This window comes from Petaurus breviceps, unplaced genomic scaffold (assembly GCF_028583685.1).
Source record: "Petaurus breviceps papuanus isolate PSGF00001 unplaced genomic scaffold, PetGlider_PUasm1.0 90537, whole genome shotgun sequence".
Classification (NCBI taxonomy): Eukaryota; Metazoa; Chordata; class Mammalia; order Diprotodontia; family Petauridae; genus Petaurus; species Petaurus breviceps.
The window spans coordinates 222,692-242,228 of NW_027187271.1; the positions used below are offsets into that span (position 1 = coordinate 222,692).

Sequence of the window (19,537 nt, forward strand, 5' to 3'; positions counted from 1 at the left end):
GAATCTGGAGTCATTTGCTCCAGGCAGAAAAATTCCTCACCTGTAAAATTGATAAAAAGATCTGTTGTGAAAACGCTAAAATGTGGAGAAGTATTTTTCTTTTCAAAAACAGAAGATAACTGTCCTAAACAACAATACCAACAAAAAAAGTGTTATCAAGGACTTGAGACTATAAGTATAAAGCTGAAATAGCTGAGAAACCAGAAGAAAAGCTTGGAGGCAGCAGAGGGGATAGCAGATGCCTATAGATGCTGTACTGACTTTTGAATCTGGAGAAAGAACTGCAGACCTTCTTAGCTATGAACTCTTAAAATTTGCACTTTTATGGTTTCCCCGGGGGGGGGGGGGCTAACGAACACGCCTTCCCCATAGGACACAAGGAAACGTCTCTCACTACAGGTTCTTTACATGTTCAAATTTGTTTATTATTGTAGCCTTTCGTGGGGGGGAAGGGGAAGAGGTATATAATGCTATACCTCTTATGTGCACTGAGAGACAACCACACCAATCCCCTCCCCCTCGGTCACCAGCTCATCCCCTTACTAATTTTCTTTCTCCAGACCAAAGTGGGCAGGCTCCAAGATATTCTCAGAAAATACCCAAATCGCAGAAACTCTCTAATTGGGCTGGCCCTCATCCAGAAGTAAAATCAGGAAATCTTTTTCCATAAGCTAACTTCGATTCTCTCTGAACCAAGAGTTTATGGCCTTTGAAAAAGTTGTCAATGGCTATGTAATTTATTATTGACAGTATAAAATAGAAACACAGATAAGCATTCAAATAAGATTGACATGGGGTTCACATCTTTCTTTCTGCCTTCTTACAACCTGCTCTCAACCTGAAAGGACTTTCTGAAGGAAAAGAATCCAATTTTCATCTTGTCCTTAACATTTTCAGTTCTGTGCTCTGGGAAAACAGGGGATTGAGAAGGATCTGTTGACTGGACTTAACCTTCTTCACTGCCACACTCACTGATTCATTCTAGTCTCAGATCATCTATTTCTGCCCCACACCTCTCTTTTCTCCTCTCTTCTCCAATTGGCATGCTCATTCTTTTTATACCTCTATCTCAACTCCCATTTGTTACACCTAATCTGGGGTGGAAGTCTCTTCCTCAAGGCCACTGGAATGCAAAAACAAACAACTGTCCAGTAGGTTAGTCTTACTGAGAAGGCAAGATGGTACAGAAGGAAAAAGCACCAGATTCTAGACAAGAAACAGTTTTGTCTTGTAAAATCTCAGGCAAAGAACTTGACGGTCCATTTCTGAAGTTCCTTCCAACTCCATTCTTGGGACTCAATGACACGAAAAGATAACACACTGACTGGGCCTGTGCTTTAAGTGCCCACATAAGCAATATAGGCAGGAAGTACCCCAGACCCAACGAAGATGGATTGCTGTGGAATAGAAGGATCAGGTGAGGTTACATGATACATGTGGCAACTGTGGTGAGTCTTAAAAGACACAGGACTGTGTAAGCAGAGGGGAGAGCATGCCTGGTGCAGTGAGTACTAAGCTAAGACTTGGAGTTAGGTGTGTTTGGGGGGACACCCAAGTCCAGCTAACGTCCACAAGGCAATCTCATGCTACCCTGCTGGACGACGCAGAGACAAGGGCTGTATGACAGTCCAGACTCAGAGTAGTTATTTAATCTGTAAAATCTCTAGCAGAGTGTTGGAGGATCTACCCTTCACTGTTTTGTTTAACATTTTAATGAAAATGAAGAGATACATGGCTACTGATCAACTTTGCAGATGATGAAAGCTGGGGACACTTAGCACATTAGATAACGGTTAGGATTTTTAAAACTTGATCTAGCCAGAACAACGGGGTCAAATACAGTATGATGAAATTTAATAGGGATAAATGTAAAGTTCTCCACTTAGGTCTGGAAAAAAAAAACTGCACTAAGACAACATAGAGGAAGTGGGGATACAATAAGGGTTCACGTGAAAAAGATCTTTTTAGCAAATTCATGAGTGGACAGTGTGGCAAAACAAGTATCCACAAGACGCACAACCATTACACAATCCAATACAAAGAAGGTCCTGGCACTCTCTTACTTGGCCCAGGTGAAAGCACACACCTAGAGGATTTAGGCTCTTTTCCTGGCACCATATTTTATAGAAAACTAACAAAATAAGAGTCAGTGACATTTGAGCATCAGTTGAAACTTGAGAATATTTAGTCTAGAAATGGGAAGATTTAGGCAAGGACCTGATAGGATCAGATTTCTGCTTTGCTATCAGACTAGAAACAATAGCTGGATGTTGCATTCAACCTAACGGGACATTTGGAATTCGTGGTTGCAGGACCCCAGATCTAGAGTTAGAAGCCCTTGCCTCCACCCATCTCTGTACTCCTACCCTGGTCATCTACTCTAGCTTTCCCATTTTACATAATAATAAACTGAAGCCCAGAAAAATAAAGTGACTTTCCCATGTACACACAGTAATAGTTTTTGAAGCTAACTAGGAACTGACCTCTGGTTTCCCAACTCTTAAGTCAAATGCTTTTTGCAACACACCAAATTGCTTCTGAACAATTCCTAGGGCACACAATACAGGCACATGCACACACAGGGACAGACCCCAGTAGGTCTGGAAGAAGAACAGCTGAAAGAAATCAGATTTGCTGGAGGGCAAAGCTAGAAAGTGGGTGGGGAACATCACTTACTCACAGTTTATTAAATTTGAGTTAGGAGAGACTTTAGAAATAATCTAGTCCAACTCTCTCACAAAGATGATGAGAACTCAAGTGCCTTATCCAAGGTTGTACAACTAGTCAAAGGAAGAGCTGTGACTAGAATGCAGGTCTCCAAATTCCTAGGCCATTGCTAGACTTTCTGCTTGGAGAGAAAACCCAAAGTATCAAGAACTATCAGAAGCCTTGAGGGAATGAAGAGCAATTTTCTGGCTGCACAACTGGAGCTGAGGTTACACCCATTCTTTGGAATACTTTCAGATTCTCTATCACACTCATTCCTTCCAAACTTCATAAACTTCAACTGTCATACCCTTTCAGCCTTACTTCTTCCAAGTGAAGAGTCCTTACTTTACATGGAAATCCAGTTGGGGACATAGTAACATATTGCCTGAAAGGGGTACTGGACTGAGAGTTGAAGATCTGGGTTCAAATCTTAGCTCTGCCCTTTACTTGTGTAACCTTGGCTGAATCATCTTCCTTCTCTTGAGCCTGCTTCCTAATAACCCTAGGGGATTGGACTACATCATCCCCAGGGTCTCCAACAACTTGAACACCCTATGGATAACCCAACTATTACCAACCATTTAGGTGAAACGTCAGTTCCCTACCAGACCACACTAAGCTGCTTAAGTGTAGAAGACTTGTCTTACCGGAGGTTGCACCCTGACCCATCACCTCTCTTCACATCTAGGCAAAGGTCTGTGTACCCTGCTATGGTATATCCCTAGTTTCTCTGCGTGTTCTTTCCCTCTATGTCATTTCTCTTTTGGATCTCAATTCTCATTCCCATAAAATGGGAACAATAGCACTTAATGCCCACCCCACCCCCACCTAGTTACCTGAGCAATATTGTAGTCCTATTATTATTGTTATGGGTGTTGAAACAATGATTACGAATTCTGAAAGCACTCTATAAAAATGTTGATATGGTCAGTCAGAGCCCAGGACATCTACTGATGGGAAAGAAAAGATGAGGCTGCTGAGCTTTGGTCCCTACAGAGATGATTAGAGGGAGGAGAGAAGAGGGACAGAGATGGAGATGGGTGCAGAGGGAGACAGAGGGCCAGTATCTCCTCCCACCAGGTCTGCGATGTCTTCTAAGACAAAGTGTTTGGGGTGCAGCAGGCAAAAGTAGAAGCAGAGGCTGTGGCTGATATACAGATAATGACTTTATTTAAGCTGAAGACCTGGGAGGTGTGAGTGTGGAGGGGGTGCTAGGAGTCAGGCTCAGGTGGGGGTGTTGGCTTCTCTTCATCAGGGGGGCAGTCAATGAAATCGGCCAGCATAGCGGCTGTGTCATCCTGTTCCTTCTGGAGAGGTAGAAAGCCACAGACAAAAGGGAAGTATAGATAAGGTTGGAAGCTATAATTGGCCTATGAAGCAGTCTCTTCCTCCTCCACCCACCGCCAGCACCCCCCTCCTGTCCACATCCCTCTTACCTCCGCCATGGGTGCCGTTGCGGTCTCTGTTGCTGTCTCCTCAGCAGCTGTGGCTGGGGGAGGCTCCTGACTGCCTCTCCCATCAGTCCCCTCCCCACTTAAGGCAGGGGGCTCATTTCCAGCCAGCTCTTCGGCAGGGGGCGCTTCTGGTACAACTGTTCTACCTTCCTCCTCCCTTTCTCCTTGAGGGGATGAAGTCTCGAGGGCCAGGGGAGGGGCACCACCATCCTCCTTTTCATCCTCAGCACTGGGTTCTTCTACTTCCATCAGGAGGCCAGGCTCAGGCTCTTCCTTGGGAGGCTCAGCGGGAGGGGGAGGGGGGGAAGAATCTGGGGGAGGGGCTCCCCTATCCTCTACTTCACCCTCTGCTGGTTCAAATTCTACCTCCTCTAGCTCTTCCTCTTCTTCCTCTTCCTCTTCTTCCTCCTCCTCTTCCTCAAGCTCTCCTTCCTCTTCTTCCTCAAACTCCTCTTCAAATTCTTCCTCCTCTTCTTCCTCCTCTTCAAAATATTCTTCCTCCTCTTCTTCCTCCTCCTCCTCCTCCTCCTCCGGGAAGTCCTCTTCCTCTTCCTCCTCTTCCTCCTCCTCCTCCTCCTCTTCCTCATCACTGCTATTGATGTTGATAACTGTTAGGTCTTCTTCCAGTGGAGGGGGTCCCCCACCAGGTGTTCCCTCAGCCACCAGCTGGGGTGGTGGGAGGGCTCCAGGCCCTGGTGGAGGTGGGAGGGGTCCAGGGGCAGGGGGAAGCTCCTCCGGCTCTTCTTTGGGTGGCAGGGGTGGGGAGGCAGCAGTAGCAACAACAGGTGGTGCTGGGGGTGGTGTGCCACCCTGGGGTGGTGCAGGGGGCAGGGGCAGTAACCCCTCTGGCACAATCACCACACTGTCATCTGAGTCACTCTCCAGAGAGATCTCCACATCCGATGTCTCCTCCTTCTCATAATGAACAAATGCTGGTCGGGGAGGCCTCCCTCCAAAGGCCTCATCTGGGGGCTGGGAGGGTGGGGATGTCCCAGCAGGGGCTGGGGCAGAATCCTCACTAAGGGCTGCCCGATGGTTTTCAGGACCAGGGAGAAGTCGAGGGGGCATAGACACCAAGCCTGGGACAGGGAGGCCCAGGTGGTTAGCTGTGGCAGAGACTGGGGGCCGAGGACCAGGGGGATGGAAAGGTGGGGCCCGGAAGGGGGAAGGGGGCTCAGGCTGAGTCAAGGGAGCAGTTGGGGGACTGGAGGGACCTGGGGACTGAAGAGGAGGGACTCGAGGGTGCGCCAAGGCAGCACAGGTCACTAGTGCCTCAGAGCAGAAGGAAGAGACCTGGAGGAGTGAGAAGAGAGAAAATGGGGACTATTAGCACCATGGGAGAGAAGAGAAAGGCAGGGAAGAATCTAAGAGGAGCCAAGTCAGGAAAGGGACTGGAAAGGCCAGAAAAGGAGAAAAACAGAAGCTGAGCTCCAGGGCAAGGGAAGACCTAAGAAGTGATATAGCAAAAGGGAAAAGAACAAGGAGCGTCCAGAGATAGAATGGGTTATATGATAGATAGATAGATAGGTATAGTATAGATAATGTAGAAAACCTAGGTCAGAGGCTAGAAGAGGAGGGAGAATTTCCCAGAGAAGTGAGGGCATTCAGAGGTAAGTACCTCAAGGTTCTCCTCACGCTGGCCAAGGGAGAAGGCTTGCAGGGCACAGGTGAGGGGGGGAGGGCATTGTGGTGCTGGTGCCAGCAATAGAGCAAGGAGCAGGCGGTACAGCTCTCGGCGACATCGGGCACTGGTATAGGGAGAACCTCCGAGAATCTCACCCTGTTGGGTACCCATCACCATGGGCAATGTCAGCTCATGGAGTCGCTGGGGGGAGTCAAAAAGAGAGGTCACACACTAAGCGACAACCCCCCGCTCCCTCTCCTCCCTCAATTCTACCACCAAAGACAAGATATTGTGGGGGGCGGAAGGGAAGAAAAGGCCAGTCACTCTAGTCACCAGCATGCCAGGCTTCACCCTTTCACCCTCCACCCCAAATCCAAGATCCCGATGCAGGGGACCAACTCTGTGAGTCTCTTCCTTGATGAGGGGCCCGCACATGAGGATGGTCCGGCTCAAACCTGGGAGGATGGGAAGGGGTTCACCGTGAGTGAGGGAAACTGGGCTGACTCCCCCAAATTAGAGAACATTTCTCAGTGCTATCAAGGAGCCTCACCTCTCAGGGCAGTGGTACAGACATCGCTGTTGGCATTGCTATCCCCCTTCCTGTGCATGGGTGGGACCACAGCTTCCCCTGAGTCCAACTTTAGTTTCTTGGGGGCACTAGGCTTCCCAGACTGCAATCCTCCATCTTGGGTAACCCGAGGACCACGAAGCTTAGGGATGGAGATGGGGGTTGGGGAGGGGAAGGTTAGAGTATTATTAGTGGGTAAGTTAGAAAGTATGATAAAAAAGGAGGAAGGAAGCAGGGTGAGTGAGGAAGGAAAGGAATAAAAGAGGTAGAGTCAGGTTGGAAAAGTGTTTGGAAGAGACTGAGGTTGAAGACTCAGGCCTCACCTTGAGGGCATCAGCAGGTGGGAAGATGTCACTAAGCAGGTGAGTGAGCAGAGCCTCAGACTGAGCTCCCCCCTGGAGTACCCCAGCCCCAGCCCCACAGGTCTGTACCCATAGTTCCAGCACTGAGTACACCTTCGCCCGAACTGCACTGGGAGACAAAGGGAGAGAGTTAGGAGTGTGAAAAGGGTCTTTTCTCTCTGTTCCTCTCTTAGAACCCACCTCTCACACAATCCTCTCAGTTGACTCTTCCTATACCCCATCTACTCTCCCCAATGCTACTACAACACTCCTAGAGATTCATTACCTATAAGGTCTCTCCTGGCCTGGGGGAAGGGAGTCTCGCCCAGCACTCCAGGTGTTAAGGACCTGGGGAAGCAGGCGGCAGATAAGTCCCCCAAATCGAACAAGTCGACTCCCACACCTGGAAGAGTGAGGGGAGAATATGAACACTGAGATCACTTCCCAATTCCCTCAACAACTCCCACCTCCCCAATCACACTCACGAAAGGATAAGGGCAGAGAGCAGATCCAGGGCCTCCAGGTGGATAGAGGGCAACAGCAGTAGCCTTAAAGGACCATCCCCCAGCCAGCTCTGGTCAGGAGAGAAATCAGTATTTTCATGGTGCAAGGGCAGGCTGGGAGTAGGGTGGGGAGGGTGGAGGGGAGGTAAGAAGGGTAAGGAGGCAATGAAGAAAGGAGATGAATAAAAGTGAAAAGGTATAGGCATTTTTGGAGAGGAAGCCAGAGGGTATAAGGAGCCCTGCTTCTTAGGGAGTCAGGGGATCCTAGGGTAGGAAAGGACAGCAGAGGTATGGAGATATGGTGAGTAGTTCTTCACTTACAATGTTCTTGCCACTAACACTGAGGGTCCGGCAGATAATGTCCAGTATGTCCTGCACTGGTACAGACACTGGCGCCCCAAATTCTGAGCTGTAAGTGGAGGCAGGGACAAGATGCTATCAGGCCTGGGCCCTCCAAATGACTGGCCCTTTTTACTCTAGTCCTTTCATTGCTTCTCTGGGGCCATGCCCAGTATCATTTCTTGTGTTCCTCACCCCTGAGAGCACCCCAGCAAGAGCTGAATCCTAAGCCCTCCTGACTCCCTATCTTTCTGCCTCTTTCCAGGCCCTCCCCTCTTCAACCTTTATCATTCTCCCACCCCCATTCCCACCTCCCCATACCATATCATTCCCTTTCTCACACCTGAGCATAAGCCCCAGACATCGGGCCAGCCCTGAAAACCTTTGTCGAAGCTGGAGAAGACCATGAACATCATTATCTGCAGGGGGTGGCAGCAGCAGCTCTACTCCAGGACCTTCATATTGTATCGGGGCTGGATATATACATACATATACACACATACAGAGTGACAGCCAATAAACTCCCTACCTTTAGTCATCCCTTTGCCAAATTGTGCCCTTCTTTCCTCAAAATTCAAATCTGAGATACCTTCCCAGATTAACTCTACCCTGCTGAGGTTAAGTACCTTTACAATCATGCCTAAAGCTGGCATGCTGTTCATCTCCACGTATCCTGTTCTGTTTCAACAAAATGAGAGCTTCTCATTTTCCCAGCTCCCACCTCTATCTTTGCCTTATTTAACATAAAGGGTATTTTTCTCACAGGAGGCAAGAGATAATCAATGAATGAATAATCCCTTACCAGTATCCCCCAACCCCCAATCATGCCATTCTGGCAACAATCTCCCTCCCCACCCTTCTCATCACCACGTTCCCAAGCACCACAGCAATCAAAAAAAACCCTACCAACCCCACAATTCTCCCAGCCACTAATCCTGACCCAACCATACCAGTCTCAGCGCCCTCGTAGAGGGCCCCCAAAAGGCCATGTAGTGAGGCCAGTAGACAATGTAACTCTTGTTCCCAGCTCTCTGTGTGCTTCAGGCCCTGGGAGAAGCCAGCCCCCAGGGCAGGCAACCTCGCGTAACACTCACACGCCAACTATAGTAGGGGGAGAGTCAGGAACTGGGTCACCCAAGGGAATCACTATGTGATCCTCCCCAAGTACCAGTAAGAAACATGGAATGGGGGTGGAAGATGGGGGTGGAAAACCGATTTTAAACCCGAGGGAAACAAAGGAAGACCAGGACACAATGAGCTCAGAAGACAGACATAAATAGGGGAAGAGACAAGGAGGTAGATAAAGGTATCTGTGTGGGCTGAGAAGAAGGGAAAGATAAATCTTAGACTAGAATAAGCCAGAGGCAAGAGAAAAATTTAAAGGGGAGGATTATATGGGCAAAGATACAGAATCATCCCCAATACTAGGGACTTTGTATTCTATATGACTGCCATAAAGTTAAATGGAGGGAGATGTAGCCTTTTCTGTATTCTTCCCCACCCTACCCTTTCCAGCCTCCATTATTATGTCCTTCCCATAACCCTTTTACCTGCTGGAGTTGAGGGCTCAAGGCTTCAACCCTGGATAGGAAAAAGGAGGCCAGTTTGCCCTAGAGGGAAAGGGAATTATTGAGAAAGATAAAGAAACTCTTTCCCCCCACTCTCCCCAACAATCCTTATAATCCTAAATTAGTATTTACCAAAAAGAGGAAGTGAGAAACTTTCAGAGGATCTCCTACTGCCTAATGGCAACAAATGAACCCCTGGCTTACATATTGTGGATCACCAGGATTGCACAGGAAGCACCTTTTTATTCTGTCTCTAACATTAAATTTATCTCCACTCATCCTCTTCTTTCCTCTCCTGACATTTTTCTAGACACAAGTCAATAAATCCCTTAACTAGATTTTGAAGGATGGGTAGAATTTAGAATTTAGATGATGAGGGGAAGAAGCAAAGAAGATGGCAGCTCAGGCAAGGGCCCAGCTAGTAGAAGGCACAGTTACTGCAGCAGTAATAGACAAGGGATGTTTCAGAGAAAAATGAGTAGACTGTTTGGGCACTGGGAAATATGATGGGAAAGGCAGTGAATGCCCTGAGTATAGAATGTCTTCTGCAACATGCTCAAAACAAGACTATCTTCCCTCCTGAACATGTCCCTGCCGTGTGAAGGGCATTTGCCAGTTATGTTCAAAACACACAATCCCTAGGCTTGGATGACCCAATTCTGCTTCTCTCTCCACCTGCATGGCTACCATTCTATCACCTCCTGCCTGAACTTATGATAACTTTTCATCTCTCTCCTCTCCAAACCAACCTCCACAAACCTGCAAAAAGAATTTTCTTAAGGCATAGATCTGAACATATCTCTCAGAGACAACTAGTGGGCCAGCGGATAGACTGCTGGGCCTGGAGTCCAGAAGACCTGAGGTCAAACAGATACCCACTAGCTTCATTACCCTGGGCAAATTGCTTAACCTTTGTTTACCTCAGCTTCTTCAACTGTAAAATGGAGATAAGCACCTACCCTGCATAACTGTTATGAAGATCAAATGATATATTTGTAAAACACACTTTGCACAGTACCTGGTGCATAGTAAGTGCTATAAAAATGCTTATTCCCCATTCTCTTTCCCTGTTATCAAAACTCTCCAGTGGCTTCCCATTATCTCTAGGACATGCCACAAATTTCTCAGCCTGGAAGCCTTTCCATGACCTGGTTCATCATTTCATTACTCCCTTTTATACATTCTAAAGTTGGCACTTCCAAATCCTACCTCCTACTACTGGACACTTATACAGGCTATCTCTCATGTCTACAATGTGCCCCCTATCTTTGGGCCTCAGAATCCTGACTCTCTTCAAGAGTCAGCTCAAGGTACAACTTCCTCCACCAAGCCATGCTGATGGTTCTGATGCTCTCTCCTTCTTCAAATTACCTGAAGGCTAATTACCTGTGTATCTTTTAGAGAGACCAGTCACCAGAATCCCCAAAACTGAAATAACCTCAAATGACATTTATTCCAACTTAACCCTAACCAGAAATCTCTTCTTCAACATCTCTGACAAGTTTCCACTCAAAGACCTCCAATGAAGGGGAACTCATGAACTCCTGAGTAGCCCATCCCATTTCTAGACAGTTACTTTTAGAAAGCTATTCCTTATGATAGTGTTCATGTTTACTATATGACAGTGAATGGACAATCTTAACCTCTTTATTATCTAGATTGAAAGAGAACAGATAAGAAATAGAAAGTAGACGGAAAGCCCAGAAATCATTTTAGTTTTGATTCCAAAAGCATTTCTATGCTTGAAATAGATGTCACTCACAAAGTAAAATTCTAGTTTTTCCAATAGTATCATTTCTCAGATAGTTGCTAAGGCCTTCATTAATCAACAAAACTGAATTCCTATGGCAAAGTTATGATTTATCCCTTCCTTACAATAGAAATAGCCAATAATTTGACCATGTTTAGATCAAAAGCCAAAATAGCCTCCTCCCTATTTCTAAGGAACTTTTAATGCTTTAGCAAGAAATATGGGTGAGGCTAAATAAACCACAAGGATAGAATACACCCTGCAATGTTGGATAATCTTTCCTTCAGAAGAATCACTAGGGGGTAAAGTCTGCATGGCCCTGAGGGTTCTTTGGCCAATCACTGAGGAAAACTGAGCTCTCATCTTTCATAAAAAGTCCAAACATGCAAAAATTCAGAGAAATTCAAGCCCTTGGGGAAATTGCAAAAACATAACCTTATCTTGGGTGTTGGCAATCAAGGGGCCAACTAGACACAGCAAGGGACAGCCTAAAAACTCAGATACTAGAAACTAGGAAGTTCTTCAAAACAATTAGGGTTTTACTTAAAAAAAAAAAAAAAAGCAGGCCATGATTTCCTTAAATTAAGTGATATAGATCACAGTATTTAATCAAAAACTGACTTGTACAAAGTCCCTTAATCCCTTTAAGTTTACAGCCTGCTTAAAAAAAAAGAAAAAGCAAACTCACAGAATGTTAGAGCTGAAAGGAACCTTAAACACCAATCTCCCTCATTCAGATATGAAGAAACTTCGATCCAAAAAAGGAAAATGATTTGAGATGGTGACAGAGCTAAGCCAAGGGTCTAAACTCCAAGCCCACAGCACTTCATTGCATCTTAATGGAGGACATAGGTGTCAGGGCATACATGAATAGCAAATAAGCCAAAAGACTCTGACTACTTTGGATGCTAAGAGGAAAGTTTGGAAAGCTTCAAGAAAAAACTATATTGCTCCAGCAATACACCTTCTCCCTATATGGTAAAGTCTGGCTGCTTTTCTTGATTTTGTTCCTGTTAGTCCCATTTCTTCCTCCATTCTAAGAGAGCCAGGACTATGACTATCCAGTTCCAGTGTGCTGGGTTATACTCCTAGGTCTTCCATTAAAGGCACAGTAAAACATAGAAGACTTGTAGATATGTGTGGTGGCTCCACAGTCCTAGACACAGAAAACAATTGGTTAAAATGATTTTTGCAAATCTTTTCTCGTTTCCTTCTGTGTGTAATCCTCATTCCATTTTGAATGCTCTTTGTTGTTTTCTGGTCATTTCACAGTTGAGTATGACTCTCCCTAATCCCATTTGGGGTTTTCTTGGCAAAGATATTGGAGTGGTTTTCTATTTCCTTCTTTGGCTCATTTTACACGTGAAGCAAATGGCTAAGTGACTTGGCTGGATCACTCAACTAGTAAGTGTGTGAGGTTGGATTTGAAATCAGGAGAGGAATCTTTCTGACTCTATTCACTCTCTCTTAATGCTCTTAGGATAACTTAAAACTTGATTTTACCTTCAACTGCTTCTCTTTGCTTTATGAAATGATGCTGATCATGAAGAAGTTTACAGACATCATCTAAGATGCTGAGTTTTCTTTGTCTCTTGTCGTGCCAATTAATTTACAATGGTTAAATTCCTGGATAAAATTATTATAATCAGTGTTAATGTCATTTCTCATGTCCATTTCCAATATTTTCAATCACTTAATAGTTCTGAGTTAAATTGTTTAGAGTATTTCTCATTTTTCTTTTAAGAAAAACTCATTCTAGGATGCAGAAGAGCAACAGATTTGGTGCCAAAGGCAATAACATCAAGTTAAATATAAGCTGATCTGTAAAATACCATGAAAGATGATGAACAAGAGGAACTATCTCATAATGCAAAGAGGTAACTGAGATAAAACCAGTTTAAAAAAAAACTTATAAGAGATTCAATTAAACAAAAATCATACCTAAGGAAAGATATATTCTGAATTACATTATTCATATTCTGAATTACACTTTCAAGGAAAGGTATCATTTTAGTCTGAAATACCTGCTGTTGGGAGTGTTGCCTAAGTTTTGCCTTAATGAATATTTAAGACTCATTTGCCATTTATTGTCCCCCCCCCACAAAAAAAATTCATGATGGAAACATCTTATTTCTTAAAATTTCCTTAAAGACTAAAATGCTTAATTTTTGTAACTTTTGCCATAAGTTTAAAAGCTAACATTCGTAGGGAGGAAATGTTCTCAATCAAGTAAATTACAACATTTATCAAATTAATTTGTTAAGAGATCTTTTCATCACTGTGCCAATGCAAACTCCAAACTACTCCTTGAGAAGCAATTGTCAGTAAATTTATCAGCATTTATTATTTGTACATGCCAGGGACAGTGCACCTGAAGATACAACAAATGGCCAAAAACCAACAAAAAACTCCCACCAGTTTTCACATAGTTCATATTCTAATGGAAGTGGTAACATGTAATTAACTATTACCCGCCCCCCCCCCCCCCCCCCCCACAACTGCCACAGAGAGCCTTCTGTGAAGGGCCTTAAAAGTCAAGTATTATTGTTCAGTCATGTCTGACTCTTCATGACCCTGTGGACCATAGCACACCAACACTATCCATAGGGTTTTCTTGGCAAAGATATTGGAGTAGGTGGCTATTTCCTTCTCCGGTGGATTAAGGCAAACAAAGGTTAATTGATTTGCCCAGAGTCACATAGCTAATAAGTGTCTGAGACTAGATTTGAAATCAGATCTTCCTGAGTCCAGGCCCCTGACTCCACTGAACCACCTAGCTGCCTCCAAATGACAAGTGGAAAATTTTATTTTTGATCCTGAAGCTAACAAGGAGCCATTGAAGTTTACTAATGGAAGGGGAGGAGGAAGACCGTGCAGGTAGGACAAAAAAAAAGACATGGGCAAAACTGTGCTTTAGGAAAATCACTCTGGTAGTTGAAAGAAAGTGGTGAAAGAGACCTGAATCAAACTGATCAATGAGACACTATTACAGAAGCCCAGAGGAGAAGTGATGAAAACTTGTACTATGTGGATGGTTATGAGTGAAGAAAAGAAGATGTATATACAAGATGCTGTGAAGATGAAAACAGCAAGATCTGAAACTCAGGCTTCAAGGCTGGGTGACTGGGAGGATGGTGGTCCTCTCAACAGTAACAGGAAAGTTAGGAGCAGAGGATTGGGGGGAAATACAATAAAGTGTATGTTTTTGTTCAAATAGCTGATTCCCCCAATTCTCCCCCTCCCAACTGGGGAGAATTAAGAAGTGAATGAAATAGAGCAACTAGCCCCAGAGTCAGGAGGACCTGGGTTCAAATTTGGCCTCAGACACTTAACACTTACTAGCCATGTGACCTTGGACAAGTCACTTAACCCCAATTGCCCTTCCTTCCCCTCTACAAAAAGAAAAAAAAAGTGAATGAGAAAAGAGGATGTGGAGGCATCTGATTTCTCATAAGTTTAAATTGAGAAAAGGAAGAAGAGATATAAATCAGATTTTCTTCTAGTTAGCAGGGATGGTTAAGAATAGGGTAGTTATACATAAGTGTATAAAGAGAAGATGAACACTAAAGTGGGGGGGGGGGGAATGATATCAGGGATGGATCTCCTGGAGGAGGGAACTTTAAGAGTGTCTTGGCAAGGAGAAGTGTATGAAGGAGGGAATAGCAGGGGAAGAGGAACAGTGGAAAGTCTTTGAATCAGGAGAGAGGCAGTGGAGTGTTATGGAAAGAACACTGGATTTTGAGTCATAGGACATAGGTTCAAATTCAAGTTCTCAATCAAGTAATTAATAATATTTACCAAAGTAATATTCTAAGCAGCTCTCATTACATATTTTAACTTAGTCCCTGAAAGGCAGAGTGATTATAAACCACAATAAGTCAACAAGCACTTAATATGTGCCAGGCAAGTGATTTACCCTTGAACAAATTACTTGAATTTTCTAGTTCTCAGTTTCCTCATTTGCTATAAAATTAATATCCTTTAAGCATAATCATAGATCTATGACAATATGACATTATTTCTTTTATTTTTAATTTTTTTAAAAAGTAACTTGCTCAGGGTTACACAGCTAGTTATTTTGTGGGGGTGCTAAGTATCTGAGGCCAGAACTGATCCCAGGTCTCCCAACTCCAGGGCCAGTGCTCTTACTCACTGTGCCACCTGGCCGCCCTGACATTATTTCTTTAAAAAAAATGGGGGGAGGGTACGACAGCAGTGCTTCAGAAGTTGCCCTACAACTAATGAGTTATAGAACCTCAGGCAAAGTATATGACTTTCTCTGGGTCTCAGTTTGCACAGCCATAAAAATATTCTGAAAAAGATATAACCAATCAGTCAGCTTTTATTAAGCACCTACTGTGTGGCAGGCAGAGTGCTGCTTGCTGGAGATTTAAAAAAGACAAAAGACATTTCCTGTTCTCAAGGAGCTTACAACTTAACGGGGGAGCTAACATGCAAACAAATATATACAAAGCAAACTAGACACAAGATAATTAGGAAGTAATTAACAGAGGAAAGCTCTGGAATTAAGAGGAGGTGGGGAAAGTCTTCCAACAGAAGGTGGGATTTTAGTTGGGACATAATGGAAGCCAGGGACTAAGCTGACAGAATCATACCTTCTTCCTCTTAATAAAGAGAGGGTTTAAGAATGTTATAGGAGACTTATTAAGAATTTTGGTTAGCTTTTGTTTTTCTGTTGGAAAGGGTACAATGGAAGGTAGAGGAAATCACTGTAGTATAAAACTAACAACAACAAAACTAAAATTCCCCATTATCCACTCCAAAGTTAAAAAGCACAGTTCTGCCCCCTGGGGGTACATGTAGAGATTAACAACATTTAGTTCTGAGATTTTCAAAGCATTTTACATATATCTGGTCTTCAATTCTGGAGGTAGATACTATTCATATCCCCATTTTATGGAGGAGGAACCTGAGGCTAAGAAAAATTAAGTGATTTGTCCAAGGTTTCAAGGATAGTTAACTGTCTGAGGAAGGAGGCCAGAACTACCTCCCCTCCCCACCATGTTTAATCCCTTTAGACAGTCCTTCAATAAAGCAATGACATTTATGTCTTCTTTTTCCCAGACTAATCGCCCCAGGGGCTCCTAAATGGTTTCTGACATGGCAGTTTTCAGACTCCCAGACTACTCCTCTGGTTGTGCCTCTCTGTAAATAACCTTCCAACAAAGCCCCAAAAGCCCCAAACTGAACACAACACAATCTGACCATAGCGGAATGCAATTTGCTATCCCTGAGTGAAGGCAGGTACTTAACAAATGCTCACTAGACTGAAAAAAAAAAAATACATCGAAATAGACAATACTAATCTAAATAAGAGGCAGCTGAAGGCAGGTACTTAACAAATGCTCACTAGACTGAAAAAAAAAAATACATCGAAATAGACAATACTAATCTAATTAAGAGGCAGCTAGGTGGCCCAGTGGATAGGACTCTAGCCTTGGAAACAGGAAGACTCATCCTTCATGAGTTCAAATCCACCCTCAGAAACATATTAATGGGTATCCTTAGGCAAGTCTCTTAGACCTTGTTTGCCTCAGTTCCTCAGATGTAAAAATAAGCTGGAAAAGAAAATGGCAAACCAATCTTTGACAAGAAAACCTTGAACAGTGTTCTTAAAGAGTTGGATTCAACTAAACAACAACAAATCTAATTTCTGACAGAGGAATATCACAATTATATCTGCATTTTTCCAAGTGACTTGACAAAGTCTTTATGGACCAAACAAGAAAATCTTACATTAAGTCTATGACATGGGTTGAAGTTGGTTAAGCGACCAGGTCTCCTCAGGTTTCTTTATGCTTGCTTTATGAATAAGTGGGAAATATTAGCTTATAGATAGAAAGCTAATAAAACTGACAGCTAACATAAAACCAGGAGTGACAGCTAACACACAAATGACAGCTAACAACAAAAATGGGATCCAAGAATATCAATCGATGAGAAAATGGACCAAATTTATTAAGATTAAATTTAATAGTAAAAACTATTCAAGTTACAAACCTGGATTAAAAAAACAACAACTACATAATGAAAGAGAAAGGACTGCTAGACAAAAGTTTAATTGAAAAAAATCTGGGGGTTTTAATGGGCTCCACAGGAGCATAATAATATTTGCACTAACTACTTGACAGGTTATTGTGATAAAAGTGAGTTGTAAACACAAAAAAATTATTTAAAGCACAAGTTACTATTACAACCAGTGCATTTAACATACTCAAATGATTCACATGCCCTTGTCAGTCGTCACTCACACTGCATATAAATTCATACACTGATTACAAATGGCTCACTGTTTATTCAAGAAAATTTGGTGGGACCTCTATTTGCCTACAATTTGATAGCCATTTGTTTTGTTCTTCTACATCTGTTTGAAAATAACAGGACAATCTTTTCTTTCATTAAGATAGGACTCCTTTTTCTTCAATGAACTAGTGAGGTACTGGGTTTTCTTCAAAGTAAGAAGGCTGATGAAGAGTAAAAGTACATAGAGATGGGAAGTGTTAAGTGGAAACCAAGAAATGTTAAGAACTTGTGATAAAAAGGAGCAGGGAACAAAGAGAAGAAAAATTATAAGAAAAAGGGATAAATGGAAATGATCATAACTGTGACTAAGATAAGCTTACCTATAAAATGGAAGAGGATAGCAGAATGGATTAGAAAGGAGAATCCATCCAAAGATATGTTTGTAAGAAACATATTTAAAACCCATACAGAGTTAAGATAAGGAACTGGAGCAAAACCTATTACAGTTCAGTTGAACTCAAAAAAGTACGGGTTAGTGACCATGACCTCAGACAAAGCAACAGTAAAAACTCTTTTGATTAAAAAACATAAATAGGGAAAAATATTTTGCTGAAGATTATGAGATAATAAAAATTTCATTATTAAAAATACATGCACATAGTTGCATAGCATTTAATTACTTAAAGGAAAAACTAAATGAGTTAACAGGGAGAAATAGTTGGTAAATTAGTGGAAGACCTCAATGTACCACTCTCAGAGTTAGGCAAACTTAACCAAAAAATAAACAAGATATAAAGGACCTAAATAAAATTTTAGAAAACTTAGATATGAAAGATTTCTGATAATTACTAGATGGGAGGAGTATACACACTGCTCAGCTGTTCATGGCATATCTACAAAAATCAGCCATGTATTAGGGCATAAAAACATCACAAATTCAGAAAAGCAAAAGTATTAACCACATTGTTTACTAACTACAATGCAATAAAAGTTATATTAAATAAAGGACCATTGAAGAATGATTAAAAATTAACTGTTTTTTTTGGCTTTCAGAGCAGGATCATGGCAGTGGGCAAGAATAAGCGCCTCACCAAAGGCGGCAAAAAAGGAGCCAAGAAGAAAGGTGGTTGATCCATTTTCGAAGAATTGGTATGATGTAAAAGCACCAGCTATGTTCAACATTAGAAATATTGTCAAGACACTGGTTACAAGAACTCAAGGAACAAAAATTGCCTCTGATGGTCTCAAGGGTCGAGTTTTTGAAGTGAACCTTGCTGATCTGCAGAATGATGAGGTTGCTTTTCGTAAGTTCAAGTTAATTACTGAAGATGTTCAGGGTAAAAATTGTTTGACTAATTTCCATGGAATGGACCTTACCCAGGACAAGATGTGCTCCATGGTCAAAAAGTGGCAGACCATGATTGAAGCCCATGTTGATATCAAAACTACTGATGGGTACTTGCTCTGCCTCTTTTGTGTTGGTTTCATCAAAAAGTGCAACAACCAGATCTGTAAGACCTCTTATTTTTTGGAGGGCAATTGGGGTTAAGTAACTTGCCTTAGGTTACATGGCTAGTTTTTTTGTGTGTGGGTGTTAAGTGTCTGAGGCCGGAACCGAACTCGGGTCCTCCTGACTCCGGGGCCAGCGCTTTACTCACTGCACCACCTAGCCGCCCCTCCATAAGACCTCTTATGCCCAGCACCAACAGGTCCATCAAATTTGTAGGAAAATGATGGAAATCATGACCTGAGAGGTGCAGACAAATGACTTGAAAGAAGTTGTCAATAAACTGATTCCAGACAGCATTGCAAAAAACATAGAGAAGGATGCCAGTCCATTTACCCTCTCCATGATGTATTTGTCTGAAAAGTCAAGATGCTCAAGAAGCCCAAATTTGAATTGGGAAAGCTAATGGAGCTGCATGGTGAAGGTGGTGGTTCTGGAAAACCTTCAGAAGATGAAACAGGCACAAAAGTAGAAAGGGCTGATGGCTATGAACCACCAGTTCAAGAATCTGTCTAAAATAAGAACTTTTAAAGGTTGAAAAATAAAAATTTATCATTGCGAAAAAAAAAAATTAACTGGAAGGCAAACTATAGACCAATATTATTAATGAATAGTGATTCAATTTTAAATAAAATCCTATAAAATATATACTACAGCAATTCATCCAAGAAATCATCATGACCCAAGCTGGATTTACACGGAAATTCAAGTATGGTTCCAACACTAGAAAAACAATCAACATAATTAATCAGCTAGGGAGCTAGGTAGTGCAGTATATAGACTGGAGAGTCACAGTCAGAAAGACATGAGTTCAAATCCAGCATCAGACACCAACTGTGTGATCCCTGGCAAGTCACTCTTCCTCCCTTCACCTCAGTTTCCTTATCTATAAAATGGAGATAATAATAGC

At 42.8% G+C, this 19,537-nt stretch overlaps 3 protein-coding genes and 1 pseudogene across 3 annotated transcripts in view; 1 reads left to right on the forward strand and 3 right to left on the reverse strand.

Moving 5' to 3' along the window:
* Positions 1–19,537, reverse strand: part of VMO1 (vitelline membrane outer layer 1 homolog) — a 181,968-nt gene that overhangs the window by 67,911 nt on the left and 94,520 nt on the right. The window lies entirely within an intron of this gene.
* LOC138142170 (polyunsaturated fatty acid lipoxygenase ALOX15-like) overlaps positions 1–19,537 on the reverse strand; it is a 65,579-nt gene that overhangs the window by 32,270 nt on the left and 13,772 nt on the right. The window lies entirely within an intron of this gene.
* Positions 3,856–19,537, reverse strand: part of PELP1 (proline, glutamate and leucine rich protein 1) — a 34,357-nt gene continuing 18,675 nt past the window's right edge. The window contains exons 6-17 of the mRNA XM_069063150.1: positions 9,089–9,148; positions 8,489–8,639; positions 7,882–8,011; positions 7,521–7,608; positions 7,182–7,270; positions 6,983–7,099; positions 6,679–6,826; positions 6,338–6,497; positions 6,187–6,242; positions 5,782–5,988; positions 4,146–5,456; positions 3,856–4,016 (exon numbers count right to left, since the gene is read on the reverse strand). Of these exons, the coding sequence (XP_068919251.1) occupies positions 3,921–4,016; positions 4,146–5,456; positions 5,782–5,988; positions 6,187–6,242; positions 6,338–6,497; positions 6,679–6,826; positions 6,983–7,099; positions 7,182–7,270; positions 7,521–7,608; positions 7,882–8,011; positions 8,489–8,639; positions 9,089–9,148 (2,613 nt within the window). The 3' untranslated portion in view covers positions 3,856–3,920. The remainder of the gene's footprint in view (positions 4,017–4,145; positions 5,457–5,781; positions 5,989–6,186; positions 6,243–6,337; positions 6,498–6,678; positions 6,827–6,982; positions 7,100–7,181; positions 7,271–7,520; positions 7,609–7,881; positions 8,012–8,488; positions 8,640–9,088; positions 9,149–19,537) is intronic.
* Positions 18,163–19,198, forward strand: LOC138142168 (small ribosomal subunit protein eS1-like; annotated as a pseudogene).